The sequence below is a fragment of the Ictalurus punctatus genome, chromosome 10, assembly GCF_001660625.3.
Source record: "Ictalurus punctatus breed USDA103 chromosome 10, Coco_2.0, whole genome shotgun sequence".
NCBI classification, from domain to species: Eukaryota; Metazoa; Chordata; class Actinopteri; order Siluriformes; family Ictaluridae; genus Ictalurus; species Ictalurus punctatus.
Window position 1 is genome coordinate 4,840,001 of NC_030425.2, and position 26,375 is coordinate 4,866,375.

The 26,375-nt window shown below is 42.7% G+C and overlaps 1 protein-coding gene across 2 annotated transcripts in view; it reads right to left on the minus strand.

The window, feature by feature from the left end:
- Positions 1–21,255, minus strand: part of LOC108270832 (ephrin-A2) — a 126,799-nt gene extending 105,544 nt beyond the window's left edge. The window contains exons 1-2 of one of the 2 annotated variants that reach the window (XM_053683229.1): positions 20,661–21,255; positions 19,890–20,002 (exon numbers count right to left, since the gene is read on the minus strand). In XM_053683229.1, the coding sequence (XP_053539204.1) occupies positions 19,890–20,002 (113 nt within the window). In that variant the 5' untranslated portion in view covers positions 20,661–21,255. Of the gene's footprint in view, positions 1–19,889 lie in introns of both variants that reach the window. The other variant, XM_017477783.3, reaches the window with a different exon arrangement.
- Between the last annotated feature and the right edge of the window lie 5,120 nt (positions 21,256–26,375).

The following is a 26,375-nucleotide window of genomic DNA, read 5'->3' on the forward strand; positions in this document are numbered from 1 at the left end:
CACCCCCTCTGACACGCAGCCCCTCCCTCCGGAACGAGCACGGCGGATGATGAAACCGACCCGCGCGTGATGGATTTGAAACACACACTACAACGTGCACGTGTTTGCTGTAAATCAGTGCTTGTTCATCACCTGAATGGTTCTGGCTTTGCGCCTTTTCCGCTTTAAGAATCCCATTCAAAAAAAAAAAAAAAAAAAAAAACACGCATCACACCGTTCATTCGGTTCCTTTGAACCGTAATCTGGATCTAGACTAGCAGATACTATTCTTCTACTTCTTCCAAAAAACAAAAAAAACAAAAACACTGCATAGCAACTGGACCTCTTCTCTAATGAAGCCTAGGCAAAGGCCATTACTATTATTATTTTTTTTTTATTATTATTTTTTTTTTTTAAACTGAAAGAAAAAAGGAAAAGAAAAGCAAAGGGAAAAAAAAAAACGGACGTATTACAACGAGGTCAACGAGTCATAACGTTAGCATGGCCCGATAGTACGGTCCAGATGGCTCTGGAGATATCTGGTGAAGGTTATTCTCAGGGCATGTTGATGTAACGTTTATGGAAGGAGTCTCCAGTGAGAGCGCTTTGTAACCGATGCAACCTTCACCGTACGTTTTCCACCACAGGAAATGGCGTTGTAGGAAATGAACTGCGGTTCTGCTCCGTCGTCGCCGGACAAAAGTCCATCGGGAGGCTTCACGTAGAAGAACGGCTCGCTGGAAGCGGCATGAAACCCCGGGTGCATAAATACCGGCGATGAAAACGACACGGCGACAATTCGACGCGGACCCTGGGCGCTTTATAGCGCCGCTCCGATCCGGCTTGGGTGACCAATTAAAGACGAGGTGAGGGCCTGAGGCAGTTCTAATACTCGCCATCTCTCATGTCTAAGCAGGCTGAGTGGTACTTAGCAGAGTGCTAGGAGAGCACTTCTTCCAAACAGGCAGGAGAGAGCGGGCACAGTGCCCTCCTGAGAGGCAAAGATTAAGGGCAGCATTAACAAGCCCGGTGCTCTGTGCCAGCGTGACCCGCCCTGGTGATTTAGGAGCCAGCATTATTACAAAACAATGCGCAATGGAACACGGAAAGACTACATCTGCGCTACGGCACGTGCGCTAAACACGACCGCTCTTTTTACGATCTTGATTTTCAGCTCCGGATCGATACGCGTGGTGCAGAGCGGATATTACGGGAACACTGATATGGCTTTTGCCAAGCGGCTCATTGCTACCTGTGTATACATTTCAAGCGGACTCGTGTTCCCATGACACATAATCCATACATGATGGACTAACGGTGCATTCTTCTTTAACCGCCACATTAGACACGAGTAAGTCTGATAGACTGGGCTCTTGAAGTGATCCGAGTGCTCGCTGCACTTGTCGTGGTTAGCCAGCTCTCTCTCACACACACACACACACACACACATTTACACATACAGTCCATCCACATCTTCCAAGGCTGTTCAAGCTGATCAGCCATGCAAACCGGCTCAGCTAACAAGTCATAGTTTCTTTGAAAGAACGCTTGAACAAAGCTCCCCTCGGTGTCCCCATACCCGAGTCTTGTCTCCGCTTTAATTACGCCTCTGAAGAGTGTGGACGTGAACCCGAGGTACCCAAACGCTGTGGACCGACCCAACCGGTCCACTTTCTATGGGAACTCCAGTTAATTGCGACTCCGACAGGGATGACGGAGCAAGAAAGGGCTGGGGGAGTGGGGGTTGGGGGGGATAGGACCGCTGTTCCTGGTCCACTGAAATCCTTTTAGCTAAAGCTAATGTGGCAGAAAAGACTCTTCCAGTGGATTCTCTCTCAGCCGCTTTAATCCCCGTACGCGGAGCGACAAAGAGTTCAGTCGCCTGGTGCTTCCGAGGATTCCCTAATTGCCCGTTCCATAGGCAGATTACACCGAGCCCCTGGTCACTGCTGCTTTTCACCTGTAGGCTGGCCCAGACCGGTCCGGATACTCTTTAAGCCTAAGACGTTATCGATCAACACCACGAAAGATAACTGTTCGTTTACTACTCGAGCGCGAGACCCGGAAGCGCAATCGCACCAACAGTGAACACGCGGCACTTGAATTGAGCTTTCGTCGGCGCTGTGCAAACTGCGTTGAAGCGACGAATCGAACGAGAACGCCGTTTTTTTTGTTTTTTTTTACTCCGCCATTCACGACTTTGTTGACGGGTGTACAAAGCGAGCACGATCAGCTTGCTCTGCTAATCTGCCAACGAAGCTCGTACAAACCTCGTTTACGTAACGGAAATCAAACAACCGATTCTGACACCGTTTACCGCACATCGCCCCCTCTGTTTTTCATCAGAACTACAAGAAGGACCTCGTCGGCGCACACTCATAAAGCATACAGATGCTCTCCTTCATGCTGATCCTAAAACTAGATCGCATGGCTAATTCTACTGTTTCAGCCTTTCCTGTCTTCTCACCAGGCTTTTCCATGCTAACAGCACAGCTGTCCTCCAGTCACCCTAAACCATCTACTTTACCCGCTGATGGGTGTTGGCTCCGGAAAGCTCTTTCCATGGATAGTTCATCATAGGAAACCCATTTAGAAAAAGGAAGAAAAAAAAAAAAAGCACATCTTGAAAAGTCCTTTGCTTTAGGTGTGGTTATGAATGCTGATAATGAGCCGTGAAATTCTTCCCTGTCCCGAGTAGACGCCGAGATAGCAGACAGTGGCTTTTCAAAAAAAAAAAAAAAAAAAAAACACTAAGTGCTTGGACACCTGGTGAGCAAAGTAGTTACCCAGACAGCTGCCAAAAGCTTTTGGAGAAAAAAATAAATAAATAACATAAAAATACACCCAACATGCATGACTATTAAACAACACGCAAGGCAGAGAGGCTATTTTCTGTGTACGCCGGTAATGGCGTGCTTTACGGACGAGTCTGGCTGGGATATGGGACTCGCAGATGCCGTGCTTACAACATGCGTACGTCTATTTGTCGATGAACAGAGATGGAAAAAAAAAAAAGAATACGTAAACAGAGGACCAGTACAAACGGAAAAGATGGCGTGAAAACCGATGCTCGGGATTTCATTTCATTGGATTCCACAGGCACTGAGAGGGCTGTGAGGAGATAACGTCATGCTAGCATCTCAAATATCTGCTATGTTTTCAGGGTTAATTGTAAACCAGTGATGGAGCAGTTGATTGATCGGTCCATCGGCGAATTTCTCCGAGACCAAATGCAGAGCCCTTTCACCAACCATTCACTTCCCCGAGGACCAACAAAGCTCAGCAAGGAACCTTAAAGCCTTCTGGAGGTTAGCCTGTCCTTTCAAGAGAAAATCCTGGAATTAAAGGTATACTTCTATAGGTTTTTTTTTTTTTCCTCCCCCTCTTTAGCCCTTAAAAGACCACAATCCTCCTTTTAGTCATTGACCTCTTCCAGCCAGAATGTAAACTGCCATGCTAGTGCACTAGGAAATATTAACCAACACTGATTTTGGGACGTTTTTCTTTTCTTTCCTTTTTTTGGGCAAAAAACGACTTCCTGTTGCACACAACATGCCTCTTAATATACGAGAAAAGTTTTACACCAAAACCTCTAAAGTTGAAAATATTATCGAGGCTGTTTTTCACTGATCTAACATAGCTGTGTAACAATCCAGCGATTTAAAAAAAATAATAATAATTTAAAAATATATATATAGCAACTCGATTGAATCTGGGACGAACAACCGGTGTGGTTAAAAAAAAAAAAAAAAAAAAAAAAATTCTTATTTTTAAACTGCTGTGTAAATAACTTACCAGGCTAGCAAAGTGATTTGCAGTGAAGCGACAAATCCAAACAACTGGCTTGAATGATTTCCTACGACCATGTGGTCCAACGGTTCTTCACTTCCCCACTAAAAACTATAGTTCCGACCTGCAATTAGTTCCAGTTTCCTGTTTAACTCCCAAAAATGGAAGAAAAACATATAACCGTCGTTCCTTATCCGGTCATACATGACCTCTCGTTATATGATTAAATGATAAGATTTATTACGAAGAAAAATATAGCTTGGAAGGGAAGTACAGGATTTCTTGTACTGAGTTTGTTTGTGATCGTTGCTTGATTTTTATTTATTTTTTTTTTTAAATTCGCGATGCGACTTGTGTCTTGTTTTTGCGGGAAACTACCTGAATGGGCGGAACTGCAATTCCACGAGCTGGTCTTGCGCGGACGTTCGCGGTGATGTCTGTCGTTAACGAGACCTTTGAGTTGCACCCGTGTTCGACGCGCCGAATCGAAGAGGGCTCCGGCTGAACGCGCGTCTTGGCCCGGATCTGCGGCGAATCGGCGGTGATTCTGAAAAATCGCTCGCTCCGCGGAATCGTGCGCTTGATTTTGCATTCGTCTCCGCGATCGCAAAATGCTGGAGGGACTGACGAGAGATTGCTGCGAGTCCAGGTGGCTTGCTTTGCTAGATCTGCAGATGAAGCTACTGTGAAAGCCTTGCTTTCTCAACAAACTATATTAAGCACTTTTATTTTGGAAAACCAAAGGAGATGCCGCTTTCTATGACGGGGGCACTTTAATTATGCGTTTATGCATTAAAAACGGCCTAAGTTAAAATGTTAGATTTGATTAAATGTGGGCCTTGAAATCAATCAAGCATTAAGACCAAAAAAAAAAAAAAGCATAATAATCTAAGTAGAACATCAGTACCATTATTACTCTGAAATATAACAGCGACAGCAGTTGATGCCACTCAAGTATTGGCACTTCCCCAAAGTCCTTGCGCATAGCCGAAGCACTCCTTTGTTTTTTATGGCCCATGATTTGTCTTAGGATGAACAAGAAAAGGGCTTCTCTAATCCTATTAGTGCAGCACCTGAGCTGGAATGGCTAATCCTGTTTAAACTCACTACCCAGGCTCTATAATCCCCCCATATCCAGATGTTTAGCTGACTCGACCGTCACCCAGAGGTCAGAGGGCAGTTTTATCAACACGCGGGAACCTGTAGCAGTGGTCCAAACCACTCCTCTGCTCGGATTAACCCGAGCCCGTGTCCTGCTGCAGTATTACGGGTAGGTCTCGAGTCTCGGGACAGCACACCGACAGAAGAGGAGCTTGCTTTGCACGTCGTGTCTTTTGGGATCCCAGGTTCGGCTGGAGAATCTGAAAGGGATCATATTCTCTGGAATATTCGACGTCCCGTGTCGGATGCTGGATACAGTGTGGCATCAGTTCTAAATTTAGATTCGGCTCTGTTGGCTACAGGTGAAAATGGATTTCGTTTCCTCCTCTGTATCTGGTAACACTCAGCAATAACACTTAGTGTTACAGGCCAAAGCAACAGCACGGATCAATCCGCAATCTCAGATGTCAAACATTTGTCAAATTTAACACCCAGTAAACTCACGGTTGAAAGCCCTGTAGCCACTGTAATGATGTGTCGTACCGCTTTTATTGAAGTCCGAATCCAAACTGTTCTCTGTACTGAACTAGCCTGTTGCTAGTTGGAGCGAACTGAATGCTCCACCGTACAATTTTGACGTCTACATGTGAACCAAAAACACGACTAAATGGGCCTTTTTCACACTTTAAAACAAAACAACAACAACAACACACATTTGTATGCAGGTACAGAGTGAAATGATTTCTGGTAAACCTTACAGCTGATTGTTTGCAGATTGGCTGCACAATTTAAGGCCAAAAGTTTGTGGACACCTGTCGATCACATGCGTATGGGGTTCTTCCCCGAGCTGTTGCCACAATGTTCGGAGTACAGACTTGTATAGGATTCGCACTGGAACTAAGCGGCCCGAACAGGTTCTAGCATGACGGTGCACAAAGCGAGCTCCATGAAGACATGGTTTGCCAAGGTTGGAGTGGAAGAACTCGATTGTATCGCACAGAGCCCTCACCTCATCCTCACCGGACACCTTTTGAGATGAACTGCACCCCAGACCTCCTCACACCACATACGTACCTGCTCTCACTAACGCTCTTGTGGAGTAATGAGCACAAATCCCTACAGCCCCGCTCCAAAATCTAGTGGGAGGGGGAGTACATCTGGAATGGGATATTCAATAAGCACATACGAGTGCGATGGTCAGTTCTCATCTGTACGACTAGAACTGGCTGTTATGATTTCCCAATTCCCTAATTCACCAGACTCATTACCAATCATACAAAATAAGACCCAAATCTGAAACCCATTTACACTGTAGTGTTTGTTTTTATAATTTATATTCGATTTCATGGCTGTAAATTGGTGTCCATGACTGCGAAACACTAACAAACCTACTACTACACTACAAAATACACCAGCATCGTTAGAACTTTTACTCCCATTTTTCACCTCATTGTATCGACGCTCCCGAGACCGAACCCTGAAGACGTGTCCCGAATCGTTCGACGAGTCTCAGCAACAAAAGCTTCCAGGCTCCTTCCGATTCTTTGTGGATGAATCCGTTCACAGCTACGCTATATTAACCAACGTTAATGTTAATTCGTGCTAGCGCTGATGATGAGTATCTAGCTAAGTAGTGAACACCTTGGGACGCTGTTATTTATAGGCACAGAGCTGTCGAATTCTCAAATCAGTTCGTGTGAAGTCATTTTCTATTAGAGCAGCTCTGAGAGTAGTTCCGGCTGTAACATAAACGTTTAGATCGGGCTCGATCTAATGCCTCATCGTGTCTACAGTAACGGCTAATTTAGAGGGAATTGTACGGAGGACGCTCCTCCATATGGGTCAGGGTTAGGCTAATAATAGGCTAAGGCTAATAATAAAAATGCCTTTTTGCGATCGCAGAATTGAACGCAAAGTCGAGTAAAAATATTAGGAGGACTTTTATCCTATTAGGCAGACTTGGGCCGAGACGCGTCATGTGACGCCATCACAACACGCGTTCAGCCGAATCCCTCGGACACGAGCAGAGCTAAAAAGGTTCTCATTTACCAACGAACACCTCTGTGAAACGCCGTGCGGAACTCTTTCCGCCGGTCACGGTTTCACCGACGCGAGTAAGAAAAGCATAAAAAACTCGGCACGATTTTGAACAAAGCCGCAACAGAATCGAGCGCACGCAAAAAAATAAATAAATAACAACACTCAGCCAAACCCTGTACGGACTGGTCTATATGACGTTCGTGGAAGACGTCTCGAATGTCAGTGCTATGGAACAGTCAGTGAGCTTCCTGACACGGGAAGATCTTCCGGACGGTCGAGCTTGCGCGTTCCGGTTTCTCAGTCATGTGACAAGCTGCATTTTCGTCCTACTAACTTTAAGAATAAGGGAGAGAAGGAAAAAAAAAAAAAAAAAGAGAGAGAGAGAGAGAGAGAGAGAGAGAGGTTGGTGATAAACAGTTTAGAAGCTCAATGTGCTGTTCATTAATGAATTCAAAATTTGTGAACCATTGGCGTACGTGGAATAACATACCCCTGTTGTCCTGCTGTTAATAATAATAATAATAATAATAATAATAATAATAATAATAAAAGTATCCACTTTACAGTCATTTACATTGTGGAGAGGTGAAGGAGTTAGTATTCATCACCGATTGTATACTTTTGTTAACCCTAGCTAGCGGTGTTATTAGCTAAATCTGACGTGTTTGGTCGTCGTTATCGCTGTCGAGTATCGAATGCAGTCGAAATTTGGTGGTCCGACCGGTCGACGAGGAGAAAACGAACCCGAGCGTGCCGGCTGGTCCGAGGGTCTTTCCAGATAGCAAAGCATTTCTACTCGCTGCGGTTGTTGTTTACTTCCCCATAAACACCGCGTATAAGCCGTTTCTCAGTTTCCACTGCAGTTTGCAGTTTTCCGGAAAAAAAAAAAAAAAAACCCTTCTCATTAATAGCGTCTGGCTCCATTTAGCGTCCTTTTGACTTTTGACTGCATTTTTAGGCGTTAAAGCAGAAGTGAAGTTGCCTTGTGGAGGCGACTTCCAGCGGCTAAAAGCCACGAGTGTGAAAAAGAACCCACCGGGGGGATTCGATTTTTACCCTTTAAAATATTTCTCGTCTCGCTAAACGTTTCGGTTTCTCCATCGGAGCTTTAATGCTGGAGGAATTCTGAAACGTTGCTTGCTTCAAGCTGTGGTCCTGATGGCCTTCATACTTCAAGTATGCATTCGAGGTGACTTATAGCGCGTTTCTGCTCCTAACAAGCAATCAGAGCGTACGCAGCATTGTGTCACCGAGTGCAAGTGCAGAAATTGGTCTCCTATATTACTGTATTATATCACAGCCTGGTGCTTGGGCTGTCACCGCTGCTCGTACGCTACTCCCCACCCCACCTCAAAAGGTTTTTAAACAGGGAACAGCATTCATGCTGTGGGAAATCTTTTGTCCTCCAGAGTCACACTTTGTAGCCCCTTTACTTTAAAAGAGGAAAAACTCCAGTGCGCGGTGAAAACATCAAAAACCGAACAGCACTGTGAACGTTTCAAACTTAAACACCGATCTCATCGAACATTTATGTTTTACTCAGTAGGATAATCATTTGCTTGCTTTGGCGCTGGTCTTCTGCTAGTATTTGGGAACGATTCACCACATACGAGTCCTCACACCGTATGTTTTAAAAGCCGTAAGACGTTTTGGCCCACACAGGAGGTTCTTAAACGTGACTTATGATTCTCATCAATTTTACAGCGTTTCCCAAGCCACCTGGCCAAACAACAGATAGCGACGGGCCAAACAAGGCCAGACACAGGCAGCATTCGCCAATAAAATGAGTTTCCATATGTCGCTCTCAAACAAAGGGCAGATGTTTCCACTTACTCCGGTATATGTGATCTATTCACGGTAAAAACTCCACACCAACGCAAAGCTTCGTAAATAAAACGCGGCGCATTTAAAGCGCAACACCAACAGTCACCGACGGGAATCTGAGGCTACGGTGGGCTACGGTGGGCTACAGTGGGCTACAGTGGGCTACGGTGGGCTACGGTGGGGTACAGTGGGCTACAGTGGGCTACGGTGGGCTACGGTGGGCTACGGTGGGCTACGGTGGGCTACGGTGGGGTACAGTGGGCTACAGTGGGGTACAGTGGGGTACAGTGGGCTACAGTGGGCTACAGTGGGGTACAGTGGGCTACGGTGGGCTACGGTGGGCTACGGTGGGCTACGGTGGGCTACGGTGGGGTACGGTGGGCTACGGTGGGGTACGGTGGGCTACGGTGGGCTACGGTGGGCTACGGTGGGGTACGGTGGGCTACGGTGGGCTACGGTGGGCTACGGTGGGCACACTATAGCCCGAGAACCCCGTTCCTGGGTTTGATGTGTTATTCCTTTCTGCTCACCACGTTTGTAAAGAGTGGCTGTTTGAGTCACCGTAGCCTTCCTGTCAGCGTGAACCAGTCTCGTTCTCCATTGACCGCCCTCATCTCGTCAACACGGTATTTCCCCCTGCAGATCTGCTGGAGATCGGTGGATCCGTGTATGTCCGGCTCCAACATCCACGCCACACTCAAACTCCCTTAGAGAACATCATTTCCCCCGTTCGGATGTTCCATGCGACGCTCTTAACCTATCGGGGCCTGACCTGGAGCCTTGCACCGCTGCCGGATGATCGGCCGATTGGATGACTGGTGTGTGTATGTTCTTCGCCAGAAAGTAGTGAAACTACAGGGGAAAAAGGACGCTTTCGGAAAAGCGCGCACGCTCTCCCGGTAGGAGATGGCAAGACCGGACAATCGGCAGTAGCGACGGTGTTTACGCGTCCAAACACAGTCTGATAACTGTTCAAAAAACGTTCAATAATCCAATGCATTTACATGCACTTAGGTAATTTGATAACGGGAAGACGCCGGGTCTACGGGGAAAAAAACTAAATAAATAAATAAATAAATACAACGGAAGTCAGACTTACTCTGTAATCAGATTTCAAGTATCACAGCTATTAGTTTAATTACATTTTCCAGCAGCAAGGTGGTAGCACCGCCGTTTTTTTAATCAAGCAATCTAGTGAAGCTATATAAATATATATATAAATAAAATTTAGGAATGGCAAGCCTGTAATATAATGTTTCACTGCTTTTCAACCTACACCTCAGGTCGAAATATGTTTTTCTACAAGTCATACTTACAAACTTAATAATAATAGCTTACAATAGTACTGGGTGCTATGAAGATATCGCACTGATATCATGATACTTTGCGTCACAGTATGTTTTTCTGAGATATTGTGGACGTCAGGACGCGGTCTGAGCACCTGTTTTTAAAACAGAAAACTGACAGCAGATCATTAGATGGTCAATTTTTGTACTTAAGTTTAAAATTCAGTGCTAATTTTGTTCAAGGTTAACTTGTGTTACAAATACTGTAAATCTTCAAGACGTTAAATAAAGTAAGTCTATATATATATATATATATATATATATATATATAGAAATTTTTCACGCTGAATTTTACAACGTAATTCAAAATACCGATCGGGTGTAACTACGGAAATGTTTATTAAATCATTTACAGCTCCGGAGCAAAGCATAACGCAATTCGATATCATTCGAATTCATCCGTTCGCTGACGGTCGAAGTTACGATACAGCGCCATGTCAGGAGTGAGATTCTGGTTGTGCGGTTCGGTTTTATCGGAAGGAACGGATTTTTACATTTTTTTTTTTACATTTTCAAATCGCCGTGCGATTTGAAAAAAGGCGGCCTGATTCGAATCGTCTATTCGTTTAGAAAATACAAGCCTGAAAACATCCATCGAGTATCGAATAAATCCTAAGAACGCTTCATCCTCTGAATAAATACCGAGCACTCCGTTTCAAATAAATAGCAACTTTTTTTTTATTTGCTTTTCTATCTCACATTTTTTCAGCTGAAAAACAAGCCAACTCACAACTAGTCAGAGGAAGCAGCGCAAACACCTGCCACACTGAGAAGTGTGACTGCAAGGCACACACAGTCGTGCTGTTTAGATGTGAAACCACCAGAGAAAAGCTGAATTCGTCAAACTCGGAAGTGTGTGGGTTTGTGCAGTGTCCAGACCTACTGTACATCAACACCGTCCCAGCTGGAGTCCACAGCTGATTGTACAGTAGATGTTTAGTGGAAGGGATTGGCCATTTCTGTTCAGCCTGTCCATAACCCCAGAGCCTCCATCTCGCATCAAACCTCCAGATAACGGTGTTTCTTCTGGCTTTCAGAGAATGACAGGTTTGACATGTCTGCGATTCAGGAAAGAAAACTCCCAGGTGAATTGGACTGCTACACGTTTCACAGGCTTTCCTTTTTCCCACTCGTTGCAATTCCCAAAACTTTTCTCGAGCTGTTTGAAGGTCAAAGCTCACTGTGCTAAGGCAAACACTCGCTCTCTCACATGACGCCAGAACCATGCGGACAGTGGAGAAGAAGACTGGTGAATTGCGCACACATATATACATACATACATACATATATATATATATATACACATTATATATATATATATATATATATATATATATATATATATATATATATATATATATATATATATACACGCTACATATAGCTATCTATCTATCTATCTATCTACACACATGTGCTACATATACACACACACATGTGCTACATATACACACACACATACATTTTATATATATATATATATATATATATATATATATATATATATATATATATATATATACACATATACACTGACACACATACATGCTACATATACACACACACACTATATATATATATACAAGCTACATGTAGCTAGCCATCTATCTATCTATCCATCCATATATACACACACGTGCTACATATATATACATATATACATTATATATATATATATATATATATATTATATATATATATATATATACACATATATACACACACGTGCTACATACATATATACATATACATATACATACATATATATACACATTATATATATATACACACACACACACACACACACACACACACATACATACATCTATATGGACGACCAGTCTCCTTCATATTGGCCACTGCTATATCTCTCTCATGTGAGAGAGAGATACAGACAGACAGACAGACAGACAGACAGACAGACAGTTGGGTCCAAAAGTCTAGACCACATTGAAAATCTGGGATTTTTTTTATTATTCTATATTGACTTTTGATGACTGTTTTTTTTGTTGTTGTTGTCTATTTATTATTTAATGATAATTACTACTATTGTTATTATTATTGAATTGTACTTTATTATGACCTGCTTTTAATACATGATTATATACTTTGTTATTATTATTTATTATCATCATCATCATCATCACCTTAAATCTTTCATATTCAAGAACTATTTCTAAGTCCCTAATTAAACGTAAGCAAATGTGTGCTATTGACCATGTTTACTGCTTTATACGAAAGCTCAGGTTTTCCTCCTGTCTAATCTCTTCTACCAAACACGTGTTTTCAGACGACACGTAGATCATGGATTCCATCTCAGACTGATCATCATGTTTTGCGCAAACTTGTAAAAAGTCCGGCTCGAGTGCACACCGTCCTCCAAAAAGGGGGACGTACCAAATACCAAGAAACTCGTGTCAATATTCCAGAGATTGGACTTTTCACTCCATTTATTGCTGAGAACCTTTGCGTTCGATTAGCAAAGAATGCCCAATAGAAGCATTTTCCCTAGTGCTCTCAGACTTCTAGACCCCGCTATAAACAGTTGTTTCGTGAAACAGATCCTGACGTACATCATCGACACGTACGTATGAGATTTACTTCCATTTGAACAATTCTCCGATCTCTCATCGCTGGCGATGGGAAAGTTACGGAATCGTACAGCGATGTCCCGACAAGTCTAATTTTGTCTCATTTCGACTTGCGCAATTCTAAAATTGAATCCTGAAAATAAAGGGCATTTAGATTTAACCACTGCAAAAAAAAAACAAATCTTTATTTAACTAAAATCTCCAATTTAGACGTTTAACAACGCGATTATTATTCCTAAAGGGGACTGAAAACACTCTGAAATTCAGTGCGGGGAAAAAAGATATATTCTCGGAGATGAATTTTAGCGACAGAAACGTTATATATAATCCGTCAGAAATTCTCTAGACACGTCCGACTTTGGAATTTACAGATGAGCCGCTTACGAATGAAATATTCAGGTGATGATTCTGATGTCGGCGTTACAATACACGAGGAAGATAACAACACCGTTGGGTTGCTCCGCTTCACTTCTGCTTGCTTACGAATGTGAATTATACTGCACGTCTTTTCCTTTCAGCTCACAGCGGCGCGACACTATAATAAAAATGTATATTAAAAAAATATATAAATAAATAAATAAAAAATCGTTGCTATATTGTTAAAGTATATTCGAAACTCAAGCTGGCTAACTACCGAGCTCTAGTCGGTATGTCGTGTCGATAAAGTCTTCTTCACTCAAACATTCCGAGTAACATCTCGCGGTCTTGCCGTACGACGGCGGTACATTTCCATCCGGGACAGCTGACACAACAACCTTTAATGCGCATAGGATGTAGCGCGTCGTACGAGTACGGCGGAAACCTGGAAAAACAAACGCTCACGGTATTTCCCTCGAGTCGCACACCGTAGGGACGACACTGCATCGTTTAAACCACGAAACGTACGCGATACGGTGTTTTCTTTTAGCTACTAATATCGCCGACGCTTTTACAGTTGGACCTTTAGTTCGTTTGGGTTCGGACAGTTTATCGCAACCTCACTCGCTATTGCAGCAAAGAAAGCAAAAGATATATAAAGATATATACATGTGTGTGTGTGTGTGTGTGTGTGTGTGTGTGTAAGACAATTTGCTTTCTTAGTGGCCCAAGAGGATACCCAAGTGGCCCACATTTTCCACCATAAATAGTGTACGCTGAACAGGCGAGCGGTGAGAAAACAAGCCTCGACCCCGTGAGGCTGTTTGAGAAGCAGGAATATAAAACACATGTCCAGCACTCGATGAGATGAGAACTCGGTTTGTCTCGTACCTGGGACTCGAATCGGTTTACGGTGACGGGTTTTTTTTTTTTTTTCCGGGGGGGGGGGCGGGGAGGGTGGGGTAGTCATCTCTATTCTCTAAGCGCTGAGATCAAATCAAGTTTGGAGTCCTCTTTGGTGCACGTGACTGCCGACGTGGAAAATGAATGTGGGTCATGCATTAAAATTTATGAGAGGTGCAGAAGGTATGATGACGTGGGGGTAGCGGCTGTTGCTGGGTATAAAAACGCGCAAAGAAATAAACGCCAGTAATACGGCACCAGATTACTGGCACTTTGGGTGACGTTTCTGGAGAAATAGATCGGATCATCGGCCGTTAATTCGCCCGCGCGCTCCGGGTCGCGGGGCGTACGTGCCAAAATACACAACGAAACAAAACAGACAAACAATTTGCGTCTGTGTACTTTAGCGAACGGTGTTAGAACTGCTCGCTCGTGACTATTTTCGACTAGAGTCATAAAAAAATAAATAAATAAATAAACGTGGAGAAAACCTTCCATCGGACGAATACGATGACAAAAGGATGACTACGTGTATATATTTGACTTTTTAAAAACAGGCCCAAATGGAACCGTTTAATTCGGCTGCATTTGAGAAAAACGCCATCCGGTCGCTTCTGAATCCCTCCTCGTGGATTCCCTCTACTCCTTTTTCGGTTGATCTGGAAACCGAGCACGTTCTACTCGAATGATCCTGCGTACCCCGTCGCTCCGTCTCAAGAGTGGGACGGACGATCCGGGCCCCGATATCGGGCCGACGAGATAATATTACAGTGGAAATCCAAAAAAAAAAAAAAAAACCACACACACACACACACACACACACAAAACCCTGACATTCACAATCATTGTTGAGGGTTTCAGCCTGTGGACGGACCCGGAGAGGAGACTGGGAGCCATTTCCTCCACTCTGCATTACCATAACCTTGATTAACATTGGAAATGAAATGCTGTGTCCTGCTATATGAAACCAGCTCTGGGGCTCGCGCTTACTCCGGGTCGTTTTATTTAATAAAGCTTTGAACCCCCTCGAATTACTGATTAGCAAACTCTTCTTCCGTGCCGATTGCTTTTTTTTTTTTTGTTGTTGTCGTTTCTTCTCTCGGCAGAAAACGGGCACGGACTTTAAACCTTAATGAGACGTTAGCCGGCCTTTTGACATACAGTAACGCGTGCGTCAGGTCGTGAGCTCCAAACCGCTTCTCGAGAACGGACCGGTGATCCGATTTCGAGGCTTGTTGCGCAAACTTTGTCTAATAGAGGCGTCAAATAAAGAAAGCCCGGTCTTTGCTAAACGAGCCGAACGATCTCTTCGGCTTGCTCTTCCTATTGGTGCCATCGCTGCAGAACATTTCACTGATGTTTTGTTTTTTTTTTGTTTGTTTTTTTTAAAAACAACCTACGGAATACGAAGTTCGACCGTACGTTCTAAAAATTGTAAAAAGCGATCAAGTTAAAAATAGATCATTCTGTTTTTAAAAAAATAATAATAATAAATGAAGAAATGTCCTGGAAAATCGTCAAGGACGACAAAAAAATAAATAAATAAATAAATAAATAAATAAATAAAAGCTGTTCCTGACTCACATTACCGAGAACAAGGTTAAAGCCAAATGTACATTTGACCTCCAGAGCTCGGTAACTTAATTCTCTCATACAGTAATCCAACAAATATAGTCTGGAGTCTCACAGAAAACGAAGCCAACGTGACTCCATATTTCCGCCATCTTAAAGGATGCAGTGTGTCTTTTTAAAACCGGACCCTACTGACCGCTGGTCCCGCTTAATCGGATTTCCAAACCGACTTATGCGCTGTGTCCTGCACAACGTCCGTTTAAGTGCCTCGCTTCTACCAGGACCACTGCTTAATACCACTGGGAAAGAGAAAAGGGAGAAAGAAAGAAAGGAAAAAAAAGCTGGGGGGTGGTGGTGGGGGGGGGGGTGTACTTTTAATGATTTAATGTCTTACATCATTCAATTAACCGACTGCGATCGAGTCGGATCTCGCGGCCGTGCCGCGTTGGATTGGATGCGATCGGGCCGTCTTGTAAAAACGTTATTTCGCTCAGCGTTTCGTAAAATAAATAATAATAATAATCATTTTTGAAAAAGAGGCGTGGGGAGGGGGGGGGGGGTGTTTTTTTGACCTTGAGGGTAAGAGGGTCATGTTCCAAGCAGATGGAACACTCATTAGTGCTCAGTGGGTAATTTCAAGGGAGATAGTTTTCACACACACAATGAAGAAGAAATTAAACAGTAAATCACCGTCCCCTCGACGCCGTAAATTAATTACGAGTGCCGTACGCCGGTGTAGTGCGTCTGCGCAACGTGGGCAGAATGACTCCGAAAGCGCTTTATAGGTGAAGACCGGGGGAAAGGACGGCGCAACCCTGTCGAGGGAAGAAAAAAGAAAAAGAAAAGGAAAGAAACGACGTGCACGTCACGTTCGCGAGTTTCGCTGCGTGAGAGAAACATTCGAGGAGACTACACGTGCAGCCCTCTGTTTTCCCTTCGAGGGGTCGAGAATAAATCCAAATCTCCGTCCTAAACTCCAGAGGATATTTTTATACGCCGTTAACATTTTAACGCGGAATATTCCGCGTATTACTTCATTCTATATTTCCGTTGTTTTGTTTTTTTTCCCTCCCACACAGAGATAATGTGCTGCTTAAAAACGGACGAAACGTGCAACGTCTGTAATAAAAAAAAATTTTTAAAAATTTTAAAAAAAAATAAATAAAATAAATAAATAAAAACACACGTGAGGGTTCTATTTTTTTTTCCGACTTGAAATGATACGCAGGTCTCTCTCGCGATCAACTGCCGCTTCATCCCTGCGCCCCGTTTCTTGTTTTCGGCTTACACCATTCCAGGCGCGCTGTGCCTCTCAGACGCTCGAGAAAATGGCGGACGAACCGTACGGTATGTTGAGGCCAAATCGAGCGTGACGCCACCTAGAGGATTTCACCGCCGAAACCACAACGATTCCGGTTTCCGGCTCTGACGACAGAACGCGGGTGATCCCTTAAAAACAATCGAGAAAATCCAACAGATGTTTAAGGCGGGCGTCGTGTCAGGACTGACGGGTCCCCGGTATGCCCGGAGTAACAGCCAAAGTCCATAAACAAACAAACAAATAAATAAATAAATAGAATCGATGTCTACCGTGTTCACACCGTTTATCATCTAGACCTCCAGGGAAGACCTGCATCCTTACGGATATGTATTTGGTTTGGAAAGTGTTATCGGTCGGATATTTACAAAGAAACACCATTTAAACAATCTGACAATATAAAAAGCGCACTCAGGCGTATTATTGTTATTTTCCGGAAAACGTTGATAGGAAGAGCACGGGCTTCGCTTCGCCTCGTTTTCACGCTCGCACCCGAAAACCCGTCGGAGCGAGAGCCTGCCCTGCCTCTCGACGCGTCGCCGTTACCTCGGCTGTGCGCTCGTTTCCAGCTGTACTCCCTTACGAGCGCGTGTTTCACCCCGAACCCTGGAAACTGAAAATAACGGCCTTGCGGAGACTATAAATCATTTGCAACGGGCACTTCTCAGTAAGGCGGTCCAAAAAAAAAAAAAAAAAAAACAAGAAGGAAAGAAAGAAACTTTCGCTCTGGTGTGTCAGAAAGTGGAAAGGACAGATCTACCTGCTGATGAGTGAAATTAGCACGGGCAGGACTGTGAAACTGCTAACATATGCGAGACCAAACTCCACTAAGAGAATAGAACCGTTCAGAAGGAAGGAAAAGAAAAAGAAAAAAAAAGCGCACGGTCGGGTGTAAAGTTGCTCACGTCGTGTCTCGGAGATCAAAGTGATAATGAACGGAATACACCGGAGACGTGACGCTTATTAAAAGTTTCTTCTGTTACTCATACAGACGTTCCGAATGAAACCGATATTAATGATCCTACACGCTAAACCGGTGTCTGTCTATCGAGTCGCTGGCTCGATCCCCGGAGACGCTCCAATCGGGTTAAAAAGTAAACAAAATCTACAAACTTCTTGCCCTGACAGGAAGAAACGAAAAAAAAAAAAACCCCACAAAGGAAGTGAAGTCAGGAGTCATGCCTTAACGAACCCGCACAAGACGGCGAGTCGGACGCTTACACGAGGGGGGGGAACAAAAAAAAAAGTTTGTTTTTAACGTTTTGATGTTGTGACTGCTGATGTGTCGGGTCTTGTAGCCCTTTCACAACACACTGCACTGACTCAAACTCCAAATATGTTGGACTCTAGGAAGCCTTGCAGGCTGCACACAGAGCTCAGCCTTCTGCCACAATGGAACCTGGCCCAAGACTCCGAGTACGGTGTGTATGAGTGCGTGCGTGCGAGTGTGTGTGTGAGAGAAGGGGGTAGTTTTAAAGATTTCATCTCACAATGCAAACCACATGGTGATATGAAAGTAAATGTCTACAACACAGCTTCAAGTGGAATTTATTGTAGAACACCCACTTCAAAAAAAGTCCTTTTTTTCTAAATATATATTTGTATGAGAAATATTTTATATTATATATATATATATATATATATATATATATAGAGAGAGAGAGAGAGAGAGAGAGAGTACACAAAAGAGATGAATAGTATTAAGTTTAATACGACTGAGCGAGTCGTATTAAACCAAAAAGAGGCTTAAAAGTCGCACCACATGACACACGGAGCTTTCTATGAGCCGGAGCGCATACTGCACTGTGTCAGACTATTGGCTCATATATGAAGAGAAATCTTTACGTTTCATCTCGCAGCTGGCGAAACTGAACAGAAATGCCTCCAGGAACTTTCATGAGAAGTAGGTCTAGACTCTCCTCACCTGTAGATGCCGATCAGGATTAGGTTTTTACGTTAAGAAAGCGACAGGAATAATAATAATAATAATAATAATAATAATAGCATGATGCAACCTAGCCAGCGTGAAATCTGTTCAGAAAGTTTTCGGTAATTCCGTACGCATCACGTGGATAATCTCAAAAAACAAACAAACAAACAAACAAACAAACAAACAAAAAATAGTTCGTCCAAGTATTCCAAAACTCTCCGTTTCTGCATTCAGAGCAAGGGTTCTCGAACTTTTCGCACAAACTTTTCACACACACACACACACACACACACACACACACAAAAAAAAAACTTTAAGTGAGCCCGAATTAGCATAAATGATCGATATGCACGATGATATTTCTAGTTGCAAGTGAAATTTCATCCCAGTAGAAAACGTTAGGTTCAAGTTACGTAGTTTAGAGGCCTAGTCGTTCGAGAGCGGCTGGGGGTTCGGATTAATTGAAGCGAGCAGTTAAAAAAAAGGTTACTAAATATTTATTTTTAAAAAAAATTAAATAAAAAAGAAAGAAAGAAAGAAAGAAAGAAAGGAAGTGGGATGTGATTTCCATCACTGTAGACAATATATAATAAATAATAATTATAAGAATAATAAGAAGAAGTACACAAGTGAACAATAGTAGTGCTTTTAAAGCACCACTAATAATAATAATAATAATAATAATAATAATAATAATAATAATAATTTCCTTGCTATGCTTCCCAGACCCCACTTTGAGAACCAACTGCTTTCCAAAAAATATCCATTTTGAATATCAAAGATGAGCACAGCTCTAGCCAAGTCCAGGAGTTTACCCTTCAATACTTATTGGAAGATTTGTTGGGAAAATCTTCGCAGCAGCTTTTCCGCTGTGATATCAGTTAAAGAAGCGAATTCACTCCAAAAAAATAAAAATAAATAAATCATCCACACTTTCTTTGTGTTTTGTTCTCGAGTCGTGAGCACACTATGTTTTGTTTATTTGTTTATTTTTTTGGAGGGGGGGGGGTTGTTTTGCACTCCTTGGGGGAAAAATAAATAAATAAATAAATAGATAGATAGATAGATAGATAAATAAATAAATAAGAAAAATAAATAAACAGATCAAACTTGTGACTCCTTAGAGAAACCCTTCTTACCTTGGATTGGTGCTGTTCCAGTACACAGCATATCTGTCTGAAATGATCTTGCTGTCGTCCGCCCAAACTGTGACCCAAAACAGCACGGTGATCATCAAAAGTGTCAACTCCATCTGATACACAACACAGTGTTTGTCCATCATGCTCAACCGCAATCCCAAGGAATTATGATTATGATGGTAATAATAAGAAGAAGAAGGAGGAGGAGAACAGTCTGTGCTCTTGTCTTCAGATGAGGGTTTATCTAGGATCAGATGTTGTGTGCTTATCTGCTTAGTTTATATGCAGGAATAAAGCTTTCAATAGCCTAACAGCAGTCATTACATTCTTCAAATCTTCAATCAATCGAGTCTTGGGAGAAAGAGAGAGAGAGAGAGAGAGAGAGAGAGAGAGAGAGAGAGAGAGAGTAAAAAAAAAATAAACAAGTGAAGCGACGCTGAATGACACGAGGCTTGATACAATGTATCAGAGCTCATCAGTTTCCATTCAAACTCACAGCGTCAACCTGAGCTCACTGACGTCGCGTGAGCTCACACCTACAGCGTGCTTCAGGTCCAACATAATCCGCGCACGTGAGGGGGGTGGGGAGATTTAAAAATAAACAAAAAAAAAATAATAATAATGATGATGATGATAATAAAACGATATTAAAGATATCGCGTGTCGAGTCGTGTTTGACGCGGTGTGAGCCGGATGTATAGTCCACTGTCTTCAAGATCCATTCCAACTTGCAAGAAGAAGAAGAAGAAGAAGAAGAAGAAGTTTCCTTACAGTCGGTAGCACGCGATGAAAGCGCGCATACTTGCAGAAATGACACTTTAGTCTAGGAGCCTCCTCGTCGAAGTCCACATGCTCGGGTCAAATCACGTTGCGTGAACACACTCGTGTGTTTGTGGGGAAGGAGCGCGAACACGCAGGCTATCCGTTTAGTTGAGCAGGGAAAGAAAGCGGCTCGAGGAGAGGAGCAGCTTCCCGGCGTCGCTTAACATGTCATGTGAAAGTTGCCTCGCTCCTGGAGCGCGCGCGCATACACACACACACATACACACACATACACATACATACACATACACGTACGCACGCACGCACGCACGCGCGCTCTTGAGCTCGAGCTCAAACCGACCGCATCACTCGCCAAGTTGACCCTGTCCTTTCCTTCCGCTCACACATTCGGACAGTTTCTCGGGCTAGCTCTCACACTTTACTACAGTGGAACCTACACACAAAAACAGATCTTTTTTCTCTCTCTCTCTCTCCAGCGGTTATACTAAAACCCCGTTCCTTTATCTCTCTCTCTCTCTTTCTCTCGCGCTTTCGGTCTCGCGCTGAGTGACTGAGTGGCTCTCCATTCACGCGCGCGCCGAGTGCTGCACGCCGGAGGGGCGGGGCTACACCGAGCTCTAAGTTTTCATATTCAACTCGGCTAAAAAATTCTACACGGTCGCCGACACACACACACACACACACACACACACACACACACAGAGAGAGAGAGAGAGAGAGAGAGAGAGAGAGAGAGAGAGAGACCTGCAAGAAAAAATTAATACATTTATTAGAGGTGGGGAAATATATATATATATATCCTACAGGCCCCAATTAATTAAAACAATAACATTTGAAATAGATAGACAGATAAACAGACAGATAGATAGATAGATAGATAGATAGACAGACAGACAGACAGACAGACAGATAGATAGATAGACAGACAGATAGATAGATAGATAGATAGATAGATAGACAGCTAGATAGATAGATAGATAGATAGACAGATAAACAGACAGATAGATAGGCAGATATAACCTTGTGTATATATAATTCATGCATAAATTATAAAACATATCCATATTCTTAGATGGTGTCATTACTCAACAAATGCATGTAAATTACAGTAAAACAATAAGGTTTTAGTAAAACAAAATTTATATATATATATATATATATATATATATATATATATATATATATATATATATATATTGACAAATATAGCAGTTGTGCACTTTAGGCGTATGCCATTTTATTAAATAAATAAAGAAATAATAAATAAATTAGTAATAATAATAATAATAATAATAATAATAATAATAATAATAATAATAATAATAATAATAGCTAATGTTTGTTACAGTTTGTTACTGACACCATGTTGGATTGGGATAAAAATCCTGAAAATGTTGTGTATAACAATAGAGTGGTTCGGGGAGGGGATTTACACCTTACATATTTCTAAAAAAAAAAAATAATAATAATAATAATAATAATAATAATAATAATAATAATAATAATAATAATAATAATAAACACCATACATCCACAGGGATAGAATTCATAATATACAGGTAGACTATAAGCCTGTTTTATAGACTAAAACTAAAACTCATATTTATCTTTAACTCATCTCTTTGACATACTTATCTGTATAAATACTTACATTTCCAGTCATGTGTTGAAAACCCGTCTTGCTTTCCTTGTCACTGAGGTGGCAGGCCTTAGGGATACATCTTTTTGTACCTGTAGTGTGTACCTTTTTTTTTTTTTATGGAAATGCAAATGTATCATACCCTGTAAGGTAAACTGTAGGTAAATAATTAGACCTTAAGGACTCTTGTAGCTTTAATTACACTGCACCACATGCAGTTTTCCAGCTTCAAGAGAAACACTAAGAATACAAACGTTTTGCACTCCTCAGCTAAGTGACAAGTAAAGCTACAGTTTACGACCCCCCCCCCGACAGTGTGTTAATTATTGTATATGACGAGTACACCATCACTAGTAACTGAGGTGATCCGGAATAGTGTACACTACTAAGCGGGTTAATGTGTGGTCCTAACGCAGCGACTCGGTCCAGCCTGTGTCAGAGAGCAGAGAAGGAAACGGAGCATTGCACAATGTGAGATTCAGCACTGATTAATATTTCAAAAGCCGGGGTAGGCGGACAGGGAGAGGGTGGAGGGGGAGGAAGAAAAATACGAATGAAACTTTAATTCCCTGCTTTTAAAAATGGCACAGAGATTAATGGTGGACACTTATAAAAATTTCATCGGTTGTTATGCATATATGCATGGAGCAGAGGGCCTTGTCGACAACTTGTGGCAGAGGCTGCAGGAGTGACTGTGCTGCGGGCAAGAGCATGTACACCAGAATAATCTTCAGTTTGATTATTCTCCCTCAGCAAAGCCTTCAGGCTTGTGAAAAGGAAAATAGGACGAGAAACAAAAACCACCTTTGAATGTTCTATTACCCTCGAATAGCAAGAAAGTAATGAAGAGTAATGACGAACAGAATGTCGCTGAATTCATTTCGTTCACGCCGCAACATCTACGTGTGGCAAAAGAGCCAAGAGATCTGAAGTTCTAATACCCATCAAATGAATAAAAATGCACTAAATATATAGAGTAACTCTAGTGTATGTGTACGTATATATGGTATAGTATTGGTGAGTCAGATTCTTCTTCCTTGCTGACAGGAGTGGAGCCTGATGTATTGTACGTCTGCTGTCTGTAGTCTTAAAGGTCAACATGTCGTGCATTCGGACATGCTTTTTGGCTCAGCTGTAAAGAGTGTTTATTTGAGTTACCGTAGGCTTCCCGTCAGCTCAAACCATCCTGGTCATTCTCCTCTGTACGTGCTTCCACGTGCAGCACCGCAGCTCACTGGAAACTTTTCATTGGGTTTTCACACCACTCCGTGTAAACCCTAGAAGCTGTCATGTGTGAAGATGCAAGGAGTTCAACAGTTTCGAAAACGCTCAAACCAGCCTGTCTGGCATGCCGCGGTCAAAGTCACTGAGATCACTTTTACACTATTTCCCCATGCTGATGTTTAATGTGAACCGAAAATGAAGCTCTTGGCCTGTATCTACATGAATTTATGCATTGTGCCACTCCCACGTGATTGGCTGATTATATATATATATATACAGTTGCAATCATAATTATTCAAACCCCATTGCAAATTTATTGCTAAATTTTACAGACTTTCAGCTGTTCAACACAACCAATGCTTCAAGTGGTCTCCCCCAACTTCAACTGAAAATGGAACTTATAAAGATTTCTCCGGTTTCAAAATGATTCAACCCCTTCATGGCAAACAACTCTAGTACTTAGTGGAGCACCTTTTTACCGTTATGACCTGCTGCAACGAGCTGCATAGCCAGACACCAGCTTCTGGCAGCCTTCCTGAGGAAACTTAGCACATTCTTCATGAGCAATGGCCTCCAGTTCAAGTGTATACAGTTGCAATCAAAATACCAGAAAACAATTACATTGAGAAAAAAAAAAAAATATATATATATATATATATATATATATATATATATATATATATATATATATATATATACACACACAGACTCTAGTCTTACCCCGTGTAAGTGTTTTCCGGTATCCTCCCACCTCCCAAAAAACATGCCAGTAGGAGGATTGGCTACACTAAACTACCTCTAGGTGTAAATGTGTGTGTGTGTGTGTGTGTGTGTGTGTGTGTGTGTGTGTGTGTGTGTGTGTGTGTGAAAAGTGTCCTGCGATAAATCAGGGTGTATTCTCACCTATCTGCAGGGTTCTCAGAGACGTCACAATGTTCATAACACACCTGCGATTAATAATGTATAATCCTTCCACACAATCTTTATAGACTCCAGATCCACCACAACCCCGATAAAGCTGAAGATAGATAGACAGATAGATAGAATAACACAGAGATTTTTACTCATGTTTATATATTCAATATTGTTATTCTGATTTAAATGTCATATTTTCAGTAATAAGGGGGCACGGTGGCTTAGCGGTTTGCTGGCTTGCCTCGCACCTCCAGGGTTGGGGGGTTCAGTTCCCACCTCTGCCCTGCATGTTCTCCCCGTGCTTTAAGGGTTTCCTCCGGATACTCCGGTTGAATCCCTCCAGTCCGAAGACGTGCGCTGGCACTCAGTCTCTAGAATGAGTTATATGTTGAGCCACACACACGCACATGTGTGTATCTGCGTGTGTGTGTGTGTGTGTGTGTGTGTGGGGCTCGACATATAACTCAGTCTAGCGACTGAGGAAGGCAGGACATAGATAAATAACTGCATAAAACTTGCCTTGACTCTGACAGTCATGTGCAATCAATGAGACTGCTGTGCAAAGCTCTCTGAGATTCATCTCTCCATTACAGCGGTGGCAAAGGGCAGACGTCTGATTCACAGCTCGTATTTCTCCTTCCTCCCCCTCTCTTCCTGAAGGCTTTATGAAGCCAATTACACCATTTCTGGGGTTACACGAATGCGCAGAGGGCAGTGGCTTTGTAAACGACCGTCCGGACCCTGCTGCCCTGTGGCGATGGTCAAGGACAACAAGCACCTGCGCTATGGTATCACCTGTTGAATAGGATGAGCCGGGTCAGAGATCAGGTCTCTGGTACAGGGGTCACGTGTGGCTATATTTTGGTTCAGCGTGGCTTCAGGGCTCACATCAGCAGGGGGCAGTGTAACTAATGCATTAACCCAAATCATGCCTGTCAGTGTGAGCCATGTTAACGTTTTCTTGTGTATATCCACAGCAGCAATACATCAGTCAGCATTCAAATGCATCCACTGAAAGTAATTATTAAAAGCCCTGCAGTGCCATGTTAATGTTGCTGTAAATGGACTGTGCATGGGCTAATTTCACTAACACCCCTCTTCCCCCACCACTACCGCCGCCGCCACCACACCACCACCACCCAAAGCCCTTTTATCCATCTACAGCGATCATTTGACAAGCCCGGCCAATGTTTGAAAAATATATCTGTCATCGGAACAGGTCGCTCTGTGAGAAGCAGTCAGTTGGAAATGTATATAGGCCTGAGGAGAGATGTCAGGAAAAGGGAGAGAAGGGGGTCACATCTGTTTTTTCTTTACAGACCAATCTGTAGCACACGCCAGCAACCATGCGGTGTGTAAAACAATCCTGGAGGGAGCGAGCATACCTTTTTAATAAGCTTCAAACAGAGTTTGTGGTCGAGTTGGACCGAAGCGGAGGTTTCGTTCGAGCATTATGTTTGTCAATAAATGACACATACACAGGAAAGGGATCTGGGTTAATGCGGCATGAGAAACTAAACGTAATCAGGGTGAATAATTGAGCTGACTACTATAGTTATACGTGCGTGACGTCGAAGCCTCTGACGAAACAATGGCGCAGTATTGAAGTCAACGCACCTGCATTTTATAACGTAGAACCTTTTTTAAATCCGCTTTTAAGCGATTCTTCTCCGTAAAAATAAACTTTTACGACATTTCGGGATTATCTCGATTTAGTTTCGTATAAATAAGCGCGTTCGTCCCGCTGTACAGCCTTTTAAACGCAGCCGTAAACGAACAAACTATCGGCCTCTTTTGCGATCTTGTAATACCCCGTGTCACGGACACAAACCATAGCTCTTTCTTAAAATGGCTACATTAGTCTCGGCAGTCCTTCTCTAGTAAGTGTGTGAACGTTATGAAGTCTCTTGTAGAAGCGTGGACAT